At 37.0% G+C, this 11,688-nt stretch overlaps 1 protein-coding gene across 1 annotated transcript in view; it reads left to right on the top strand.

Moving 5' to 3' along the window:
• Positions 1-368: 368 nt before the first annotated feature.
• LOC110060949 (axonemal central pair apparatus protein HYDIN-like) overlaps positions 369-11,688 on the top strand; it is a 60,228-nt gene continuing 48,908 nt past the window's right edge. The window contains exons 1-17 of the mRNA XM_089298535.1: positions 369-688; positions 1,185-1,310; positions 2,834-2,953; positions 3,145-3,279; positions 3,731-3,856; positions 4,276-4,474; positions 4,857-4,965; positions 5,959-6,051; positions 6,279-6,405; positions 6,792-6,848; positions 8,136-8,203; positions 8,623-8,773; positions 9,470-9,601; positions 9,799-9,890; positions 9,997-10,064; positions 10,661-10,893; positions 11,372-11,472. Coding sequence (XP_089154661.1) covers positions 530-688; positions 1,185-1,310; positions 2,834-2,953; positions 3,145-3,279; positions 3,731-3,856; positions 4,276-4,474; positions 4,857-4,965; positions 5,959-6,051; positions 6,279-6,405; positions 6,792-6,848; positions 8,136-8,203; positions 8,623-8,773; positions 9,470-9,601; positions 9,799-9,890; positions 9,997-10,064; positions 10,661-10,893; positions 11,372-11,472 — 2,096 coding nt within the window. The 5' untranslated portion in view covers positions 369-529. The remainder of the gene's footprint in view (positions 689-1,184; positions 1,311-2,833; positions 2,954-3,144; positions 3,280-3,730; positions 3,857-4,275; positions 4,475-4,856; positions 4,966-5,958; positions 6,052-6,278; positions 6,406-6,791; positions 6,849-8,135; positions 8,204-8,622; positions 8,774-9,469; positions 9,602-9,798; positions 9,891-9,996; positions 10,065-10,660; positions 10,894-11,371; positions 11,473-11,688) is intronic.

Below are 11,688 nucleotides of genomic sequence, written 5' to 3'. Positions count from 1 at the left end.
TTTTTAAAGTAAGAACCCTACTATTTTGATAAGCCCCCTTCTCAAACAAACGCCCCTCCCATTCAGATAGTTGTTTATATCTTCCGACATCATTGTTGGCACCCAGCCATAGCGACAAACCGTTTTCACGCGGATTTTTTCTTGCCTTGATTTGAGGTGTAAACTAGGTACACAGCAAGATTATGGTACCTTTTAAAGGTTCCATCCAAAATTTCTAGCAATAGCCGCCTCGACCATGTTTTCCCGCGGAGAAAGAATGAAAGATTGAAAGACAAACTAGAGAAATTTCGATCAGCTCAAGCCGTCACTCTAAGGTCAGCGGAAAATTACATAATTTATGCGCGCGAGCAGACACCAGCTCCATGGCAACAACTCCCGCTCAAACTTCAGAAAATGGCAGTGCAATGTTTTTGTGATATAGATCGTACAAAAATTGCACAAATTCTGGAAAGTGAACGTATTTTAAATCGGTAATGATACATCAAAGGAAGGAAAAGTTATCCATTGAACGGAAAATTTTGTCACAATAATGCCTCAAGGAAAGCTTCGTGGAGGAGGGCTTCGCGGAGAAGTTCAATCCACTGTACGAGAGAGCTATGGAGGCAAAGCAGTTTCTTCTAACTTCAAAAGCCGTGTTGTTCATCCAAGAAATCCTAAACTTGTGAAAGGAAGTCCTGAAGATGACAAGGTAAATGCTAATCTTAAAGCGCTGTTAGGAATTTTGTCGTGGTATGATGGAAGTTATCACAAATAGATCTTGAGCGCAAATCACATTTGACGCTCTCGTAATGGTAATTTATTAAGATTAAGACTTAGCTTATATCGAGTCTTGATTTATTCTGTAGTTGCAATGTTATCTAGTTATTCACTTTACTCGATAAGCTGAAATTTTGCACAGCCATCGGCCAGTGTTAGGTCGGTGGAAACGTGTAGACTGCAAACAACTCGAAGTGAGTTTTATTTGATTCACAGCTGTTTACTTATTAACTGCATAAGTGAATTCTGCAGTCTGAACTTTTCACATCAGCTGACTGAGAATTGAACTATTTTCTTAATCTGCCTAAGAGCGAGTAGTAAATACATGTACAAGTAAATCATATGCACTGCACATTTGCAGTGCAATTATCCTAGTAAAACAGTGATATTGAGAAACATCTGTCTGTTAATTTAACGTACACATGTAGCAAGCACCATCTGCTTACATGGCTGAAATGCAGCTCACCACAGATGAAAGATTAAAGCTCACATACGAGATGAGGGTGCCTCAGATCATTGAATTACTGGACATGTCAGAACAGACTCTTCAGAAGGTCAGAGCTCATAGAAGTAATAGGGACCATTAGATTGAGTGGACTATGAGTACAAGATTAAGAATGAGTACTATTTTCAAATTTCAAACCAGTGACGCTCCAAGAGATCTTGCTCTTCTTGTTGGTTTTAGGTTGAGAGGGTATCTCATGGGATGAGATGGGTACGTGATGTGATAATGTGGAGCCTGCAAACTAGAATTGAAAGTCATACTCATAGTCAATCTCGTACTTGTACTCAAAGCTTAAGTCCCCTATTATGCATAAAATTAATCATGGTGTTTATACACCGGTGTAACAGGTTGCTGTACGTAGTCCTGATTGGTTTTGGCTGTGTAAGAGTGACATTACACAGTCCAAAGTCAAGATATCAGGAATGAAATAAAATGATGATGTTGTTGTTACAGTCATGTATAGGGCAGGAAAAGAAAATTTGAAATCCACTTGTCCAGTGGGCTTGTAAATTTCAGATTTCACTTGCACTCACTTAAATGTTACTTGCCGAGGTGGCAGCTATTATGGCAATCAGAGGACAGACATGAACAAAGTATGGTTGGATTTTCAACTCAATGTCTTACTCATCTTGCAGTCTTAACTTTTGAAATATTCTCTGACTGGAAATAACCATTTTCAAGCTGACATTTTCATTCAAATTCACAAGACTACTGAGGCTACATGTAAATTTCACTTGCCTGCCAGGCCACTGAACTTCTATTTTCACTTGCCAAAAAGCAACGTTTACTTGCCCTGGGCAATCGGACCTGGATTTTTTCCTGCCCGGTTTGTAGACATTTTAGTTCATAGAACTTCAATTAAATTATTACCATAATATTTGAATTTTGATTTGCCCTTAAGGCTCACCTGGCTTAGAAGTGACCACACACTAAAAACTCTTGTCTCGTATTAATGTAGTTTTGGATTGTTTCATATAAAAAATGTTTGCTATATACTCATACAGTACGGTAGCTAGGGTGATGGGAGATATGGTGGTCTGTTGGTACAAAGTGTATATGTATTAGACTTAGGATTGATGGGTGTGGGTTTAAGGCAGGGTAAGGATCACTCCTGCATGGGTATAAGCCACTTAACTCTCGCAGTTCTTCTCCCAGCCAAGAAGCATATACATGTATATGTTGTGGTTTAATTTTAGTCCCCTGGTACAATCCGGTATTTCCCTTTGCTTTATATTCGTTATCATATTATTATTACCATACATTGGAACAACGGAAACTGTCAAATTGTACCAAGGGTATATGCTGTAGCACCACAGCATATGTTATACAATGTAGGTAGTGGCAAATATTATTGGTTTGGCAACCAACAAATTGTTATGGAATTGCATCTTATTATTAAAACCTACTACGAACCCTAGAATCCTATCCAGGGGGTATCATATTACTCCTGGTGGCTTTAAATTGTGGATACCATCATTGTAAAGATCTAGGTGTATGGGCTATAAGGACATGACTGTATAGACTCAGGTTTTATTATACTGATTTAATACTTTGTTGTTGTTATCCATGTAGTTCACCACCATGGATATAGAGGAGCCTTTGTTTCAACCATTTCCATCTGATATTGTGTTCCAAAATTTCAACCCATTTGAGACGTACCAGGTTCCTTTACAACTGAGGAATAATGACAAGGTAAATTCAGTTACATTTGTCTGTGATTGATTTCTCCCGTCCACTTTGTATTACAAAATTCATTTTCCTGTGGAATGCAGATGTCTCTTGCATTGAGTCATGTATGAGTCGTACATGTATGATTTACAAATCATTCAGAACTAAATAAATATTATTAACAATAACCAACATTATCGTTTATGCCTTTTCAGATTGCTCGTCTGGTCAAGGTGACTCAGACTGATTCTCCATACTTCAAGATCAGTAGTCCACATGATGTAGGACACAAAGTGGCTCCTGGAATGGACACCACCTTCATTATACAGTTTACTCCTGATGAGAAAAAGGTGTGTAATAAACCATTATTTAGCTAGACCTTAAGTTAAAACAGCTGTTCAAAGAACAGAATTCTAACATATAAATTTTACTAAAAGTGAAAAGTCTTAGAATGATCATTTCTTAGTACTTCAAAGTGGTCATTCATCCAGGCAAAGGGACATGGAGTCTTAAGAAAAATGACTGAATTAGTGACTCTGGTTTCAATAATAGAAGCTAAAGTCATGTTTAGAGTAACAGTCATCTTGATTTGGAGTCAGGTCACATGAATCTGAAGAAGCCACCAGGTTGTGGAAACTCACTATTGTTACTGATGAACTTTATGTAAATGTATTGGGATACTGTTGCCTTGAAAACAATTTACTTCTTTCATTTTATTTTTCAGTTGCCTTTCTACAAATATATTTTTTTATTCAAATAACATAACTCATGTATAGATGTTTATAATTTCTCGCCATATAGGACTACACCCATGAACTCATTTGCATCACTGAAAGAGAAAAATTCCTAGTACCAGTTAAGGCAGTTGGAGCCAGGGCCATCCTTGATTTTCCTGATGAGATCAACTTTGGTACATGTCCAGTCAAGGTTAAACATTTTGATTGCTTTATTTTTGTTATATTGATATTAATATTATTGCTGCCAAGAAAATGTTTATATTTGGTTTTGTGAAATACGCGAGATACCATGCACATTCTCATGTGCTCAGACGAGAGTATCTTTTTGAGAAATATTTTGTAAAAGCAATAGTAAGAGTAATTTTTCCATGTTTACATTAGCTTCATATAAACACTTGGGTGCTTGAGAGAATTCTCAAATGTTATGCAAACCCTCAACTGCACCTTGAGTTTGCATGACTCTCTCAAATTCTCTGAATCTCCCCTCATGTTTAGATGAGGCTTTACATGTAAAGAAACTGGAAGAAGCTCTCTATTGCTCTAGTATCGGTGTAATATATCCCCTAACCTAACCACTGATGCTGTTACAATATTATTTCTCACACTTAGTATGCCACCACAAGGACTCTTCTTGTGCGAAACATTGGTAACAGTGATGCAAAGTTCCAGCTGGCCATGCAGGAGCCTTTCTTTGTCACACCAGACAGTGGTCGGCTGGCTATAGGGGAGAGCATGCAGATTCATGTGGACTTCAAGGCTCTGCAGACTGGAGACCATGCTAGCCACATGATACTTCAGTATGAAACAGGTATAACACATATTTATTACATGCATGTAGGAAGTGCTAGCACTGCAGTAACAGTGCTAGCACACCTTCACTGATGTAGTAAAATAACTTTGGACTGTGCTGTGATTTTCTTGCTTATGCTGTACATGTGTTGCCACAAAAAATTTAACAAACCAAACATCTATATGCACATGTAATTTGAACACTGTTACAAGTGTTTTGCTTGATTCTTTACCCACAAAAGTACAGATTCATGATATGTTGCTGTCACTCCTTACAGCTACTTGTCACTTCATTTCAAATTTTGTCATTATACATGTAATATGTTTAGTAGTGTTATATGGAGCTTAATCAGTTTTACCTCTAAGTGAGATGTCTGATGCTTTTGACAAACCTTTTCCAGGAGAAGACATCTTTATAAGTTTGTATGGAGCTGCTACTGACTATAACATCAGGCTGGATAAAAACACAGTCAAAATGGAGAACACTTTCATTTCCTGTGCTTCCCAAAGGCAAGCTAATCCAGATTCTTTCTTAATGTGCAGCCATTGCTGTTTAGTATATTAAAATTTGTGATAAAGATGTTTTACAGGTAGAGCAACAGTGTTAGATTGCTGTCACACTGTATGTGCATTCTAAATGAGAGAAAGATAAACTGAAATTTATTTTGTTCAGCTTGGGTAATCTACATGTTCAAGGTATTTTAATGAGACCCTGATTATCGATTATTGGCATTTAGAACAATAACATGCAAATAGAGGGCAATAAAATGACAGTGAATTACATCCTTATTGGCTTCCACTGAAATTCTGACTGTGATGTAGGGACCCCTAGAACTTGTGATATGAAAAGTACTAAAATTCAGATGGTCGAGATTGATAACCCCTCTAACATAGGACCTCTTTAATCCCGGGGGGGGGGGGGATACATTGGGAATTTCTGGGTGGGGACGTGCCACTGGGACCCTGGAACCCTTAGCCTATACCAGAGCTAGTTCAGCTGAATTTTGCTACCCTATACTAGAGTAAACTCCCCAAATCCCTCCATCTATCGACACTGTTGAGGCTGATTCTCGTAAATTTAAACGTGCCGATTTGATTTTTTTTTTTTATATTTTTGAGTGGCAATTCCTGGTTTCCTTAGCTTAGATCTAGATAAAATCTTCAACCAACTAGTCAGTTTTGTGAAAAATGATACCCTATTCTAGACCCAAACGCTCTGATTTATATGCTCTATCCTAGAGTAAACTGCTTGAAAACCATACCCTTTACAGTGGCACATACCAATATAGCCCATATATGGCAGTGCCCCTCCCCCCCCGGGGTCTTCAATGCATCCCAGCCATGGTTGCTTACTCATAGACAAGTTTTGGAATATATCATAGCTACATCCATTTCATAAAGTCGGGCTTACTTGTAATTTGTGCTACATATACTGGTAAGCCAGATAAAGGTGGATTAGTTTGGATATCTATTAATTTCAAGCTTTTAAAATTCAAATTCTAGGTCAGTTACTATTTCAAACAGAAGTGATATAATCGTCCAGTACAAGTGGACAAAGTTTGCAACACTCAGAGAAGAACTACAACATAAAGACAGGTGAATATCTTCCCTTTCAAGGTGGAGTTTCTCTGTAGCGGTACAAGTAGTGCAAGGAAAAGAATGGCTTTCCAAAGCTCCTGTAGTTTGCATTCCCTGAGATGATCACATTGTACTAACTGCGTACCCATTCTCAGCCTTTAACTTGACTTGAAGGATCCTGTTATCAGAGTGTGGAGGTGTCAGAAACAACATTTGACATTTTGTTGGTTCTTTTTTCTTTTTAGATTTTATATGGACCTTGAAAGTGAGGAAAATGCTGAAAAAGATGAGTTCTTTGAAGAATGCCTCAGTGATCCAACTCTCAGAGATCAAATGTCAATCTTGACTAGAAAATTTAAAAACAAAATGCAGGTAAATGAGAATTGTGAAAATAATGTCCAACTTAAATTTTAGTGAAACCTAATCAGTTAATGTCTAGCTGATCTTGAAATGAAGACAGTGCAAAGAAAATGTACACCCAAAAACATCTACTTTTTTGGATTTGACCTTACTTTAAACTGAAATTCTAATACAGTGACTTGTTAAAGTAATATATTGTTTACAAGTGTAATTTGTGAAAAATAGCACTTAAAGTAGTACCAATTGTGCAACCATTTTTTGTACAAATGTCAATGTTTTGTGAAAATTAAGGTAATAAACTATACAGTCAACTATTTAGGTTTATTAATATGCACGTAAGTACACGGTAGATGGTGCATAAAACTAAATAGTTATGGTTTTCAAACATTTCATCATAGGTTGTGAATGATGATAAGATGCTCTATGCAGACTCAATAGTCACCATTGACCCAGTGGTAAGCCTTTTAATTAAGTACACATTATACAAATGAACATGTATATAAAAGTGTATTTTCAGCTGTAGAGCACTGTACATATACTGTGATCCATCTAGAAAAAGGCAGTAGTGAGTAGTAGTGAGTCCAGGGACTCACACTGCCAAAAACCTGTGAGTCCCACACACAGGAGTGTGAGTCCCACACTCATCATTATATCATTTTTTTTACCTTGGAGGGCCATCTTGTGTTCGAGGAGACCAGCATGCCGATTTAGCGTGGTGTTTTCAAAGCTACCTTACTCATTCCATTCGATTTCTTAGCCTTCGAGCAGACTTTACAATACATATAATTTCCATTTTTCTCGTAGACCACCCACAAATATGTTTTGAGCCACGGCTCAAAAATTCTTTGTTCCTTAGATTTCTCAGATTTTGCTTGTGCTGATTCTTCATTGTCTTCATTCACTTTCGCATCAGCCTTCTCTATAATTGCAGTTGCTGCTTCTTGTTCTTGATGTTTACTCGCTTTGGGGTGTTTTGCAAATGAGAGCTGTGTTTGTTTTTTCTTCGGTGGCATATAATTGGAATAACAATGTCTGCCTTATGAAAGCAAGCAGGAAGAGACAGAAAGCACGCGTATGGAATCGAAAAACATACACTTCTGTAAAATACTGCTGATCATGAAAATTGAGCCTGTAATGACCAGAACATAATGATGTTCGTTTAACATCTACATCTACATCTACATCTACATCTACATCTACATTGTGGGGGTCTTGCAAAGGGAGGTATGCTCCCATCATTGTAAGACATTAAATAAAAAAAATAAAAAGCAGGGTGGGGGGTGGGGGTAAAAATCCTTAAAAATATATGCTAAAATATGTACATAATTTAAAAAGATTACTAAGAAAAGTTAATTAAGATTAGAAAATTAGAACCTAATTAAAATATGATCATGCGTTGCTTACTTTGATACTTATTTTGAAATTTTTCATTAATAGAGAAGAAAAGTCATCAAGTCATGATCGTAATTGAGAGAAGTTAATTTTTTTGTGTCCAGTGGGATGCATCTGGGACTAAATTTGACTGTGTGTCTTTTAGGAAAATTATGAGTCTGAGACGTGGGACGTGCAATTAGATGGATCACTGCATATATAATAATGTTAACATTGTACCCTAATTATATGAAAAGTAACCGTTAATTTTATCCCTCTGGTAGTATCTTCTAAGCAGCAGTCTGAATTAATGTGAGTTTTGTTACATTTACCTAACACAACTACATGCATGTGTATGTCTTATTTTCTAGGAAGGAGAGATCTGGCCAAATTCCCAAGCAGAAATAAATATTATCTTCAAACCTCAAGAAGCCCAGAGGTACAAACTTTGTAATACATACATGTACAGTTCTGTTAAGATGCACTACCCATTCCTACAATACGGAATAAATGGAATAAATAGCTCGAACACAAAGACTTATCTTCTTATACTCTTTCACTAGCTATCACATGACAATGTATAATTATTAAAGTTATGGGAAACAGACTACAAGCTAACTTTACTCTAGCTGGCTTTTCAAATGTATAACCTGCAATCACAAAGCCTGGAATTTTTGGGTGAAAAGGAAATAAGAAACATTGGGCATCCATCAACTTTTGAGACTCCTCTCAGTTTTGTCAGTTAGGTCATGGGCTCTGCTAACAATATTCCTTTGAGTATTTTTAATAAAATGTACTACCTGGGAAGAGAGTTTGTGACAGATTCCCAGTGAGACTGATTTGAGTTTTTTTCTTTAGTTATGCCAGAACTATCTATTGTGATGTGACAGGAAGAGAATCAAGGCTGCCCTTGAGAATCAGAGGGGATGGCACTGGCCCACAAGTGCATTTCTCTTTGGACACATTAGATATTGGCAATGTGTTCCTGAATTCTCAGCATTCATATGAGGTAAACAGTAATTTCCCATCTCCTTTTTGCTGTAAAAGAGCTACAAGTCATCCAATTAATAATAATATTATTAAGATGATACCATAACTAATGAAAAGAACTGCAAAATGAGATTGTGTAGTTCCAGAAAATATCCATACCTCCCCCACGGAAGGGAATTTTTGCTAAGTCCTCCCCACCCCTCGGGAAATTCCGATTGAGTTTCATACATTTCTTTAAATTTTTTGGCCTTACAGAACCCCCCACCCCCCAGGAAGTTCCAATCCCTTCTGTGGGGAGAGTATGGATATTTTCTGGAACTGAACATTGTGCAAGGTCAAAAAAATAAAAACAGCCTGGTTCACTGTCTCAAAGTTTCTAGCTAACAGTGTTGTAAACCTTTTACAGCTTTTTACAAGTTTTACATATTTCCAAGAAATATTTTATAAGCCTTTTCTAGAATATCAAGTGTACTTTGCTTGAACTGAAATGTTGTGTGATGCAAAATACCTCAAAAATGGACTGTCCTGCCATTTATTAGTAAGAGTTCTGGCAACTGCCACCATCCTTTCAAATCAGTGCAGCCCTTCTTCTTCTGATCCTGTGACCAGCTGTCCTCCTTTGTAGATTTGGCCATATTGAGGAAGATTTTACAAATGTTATAGTACACTTCTAGATTACCTGTAAGCAAATAAACTGCTGTCTTATTCTTTGCAGGTTGTTTTGTGCAACAAGGGCGATATAGATGCAGTGTTTCAACTTCTTCCTTCTGACACTCAATTTGGTCCCCAGTTTTCCTTTTCTCCTGCCCAAGGAATTGTCATTCCTGGAGGTTATCAGGCCATTCAGGTAAAAAAAAAAACAAAAAACAATTTGCATTAATGTGCTTTTGCAAGTTTCTAGGGAGGCCTTTTGTACATGATGTTTTGAGTATTAGTTGTTAGAATTCAAACAGATAAAAAGCAAGTGAATTGTACATAAACCAAACATGTACTTCACTAAAAGTGAACAAAGCCCGACTTGATTTACCTGTATATTTTGTTTAGATTCACTTCTGTTCACCCATACTTGGTGATTTCAAAGAAGTTTTTGAGTTTGCTGTGGAAGGTTCACCAGAAAGACTTCAATTAAAGATCATGTAAGTTTTATTGGGTTTTAATTTGTTTTTGATCATGTTTCTTTTTGTACATGTGTAATTATATATTTAAAGTATTTTAGTGATTACTGTTTTCTTTGCTCTCCAGTGGATCTGTCATCGGTCCCACATTTCACTTCAATATACCAAAGCTGAAATTTGGTGTAGTTTCTTATGGTGAGTGTCAAATGTTTCTCATCTAAATGTACATTAAGTACATGCATGTTAGGTTGCCCTGAATTATCCCTTTCAAGAGTGTAGATGGTGAAATGGTTGGAACATACAGTAATTCTTGTGGTCAAAGTGCTGTACATAGAACTACAGATTTAAATGTTTGACAACTACTCACAGTTTCCTTTTAATACAATAGCATAAAATGTGAATCAACAAATTTTTAGAAACGGATTTCACTATAAAAGTTAAGATTAAAAAACAATGATGTTTTGAGCGTTCAACAAAAAATGACCACCAAACAATCGAAACGTTGTTTTTTAACGTTAACTTTTATTGTGAAATAACATAAAATGGTGTTTGTATGTGTTGGTGTGGCAATAATAGATGCTCTTACTAAACTACATGCCAATGAAGCCTCCCTTGTACTTTGTGGAAAAGTTTCTGTTGACACATGATCATGTCCATAAACTGTAATGTGCAGTTTGATGTTTTTCCTTTACATGATTTAAGCCTTGTAGCTATCATTTTAAAGTAAGTAACATACATACAGAGCTATAATATGTTTAATGCTGCAATTCCCACTACACTTCAACTTGCAGGTTTTGTGAATACTCGGTACTGCACTCTGGTGAATACTTCCCTAATCCCCATGACATTCAACTTGCGTGTACCAGCTGATGGCTGGGCCAGTGAGGAAATGCACAGTCGTGACAATAGCCTGATTGACAGTAACCTCAGTGATGTTGGTAGCACCAGCATGCCTTCTCCAAGGGAGTTTGATATTTCCCCGTCAACTGGCACTATTGCTCCTCAAGGAGAGCTGGATGTAAAGGTAACAAGGATGTGTTTTTTACAAAATATTTTATGTTACATGAGCTACTCTTTGGAAATTGTAGATGAGAGGCCAACCATCTGCAGTGTAGGGGACCTTCATCAGGGGTGGATCCATACTGGTTTCCTCTGTTTAACGGAAATTGGGCGGATTTTCAGAATGACTCAGAAACCCTCAGGAATGGGAACTTTTAGGGGTTAAAATGAAAAACATTTCCTGGGGAACTTGGCCCTGGACCCCTCTAGAAGCTTTTGCCTCCCACACTTATTATTTTGTAAACTGGTCATCATTTATCCTAGATCTATGCCTGTTCATAGAAACATTTAAAATTGAACAATAGTGATACATGTTCATATCATTTTGATTCTTATCTTTTTGTGGAATGTTGACTTACATGTAGCTGCTTTCAATGAACTTTTTGAAATCTATGGAATAAGTAACTTTCATAAACTTGTGTTGTTCACTTTTTGTTCTCCAGGTGGACTTTGTGTCAACCACTGTCAAAAAGTATGAAATTGCTTTGGTGGTGGATGTGGATGGAGTTGGAGAAGAGATTCTATCACTTCCAATAATAGCCAAGTAAGTGCATCTTTCATGAATTATATAAGAAATAGAAAACATGTGCAATGTTTCTATTGCGTTATAGAAACCAGAGTGGAAGTTTGGGAGAACAAGAAATGCTGTGGGAACATGAGCCGACAGGCGAGTGTTTCTGCCGCTTTTCCGAGTTCTCCCAAACTTTCACAAGTGTTTCTATAGTTAACTCGATAGCAACACAGAGAACATGTCTGTTTC

This window comes from Orbicella faveolata, unplaced genomic scaffold (assembly GCF_042242905.1).
Source record: "Orbicella faveolata isolate gen_17 unplaced genomic scaffold, um_ofav_v1 contig_3, whole genome shotgun sequence".
NCBI classification, from domain to species: Eukaryota; Metazoa; Cnidaria; class Anthozoa; order Scleractinia; family Merulinidae; genus Orbicella; species Orbicella faveolata.
Note: the sequence above shows the minus strand (reverse complement) of the source record. Positions and strands in the feature narration are given on the sequence as shown.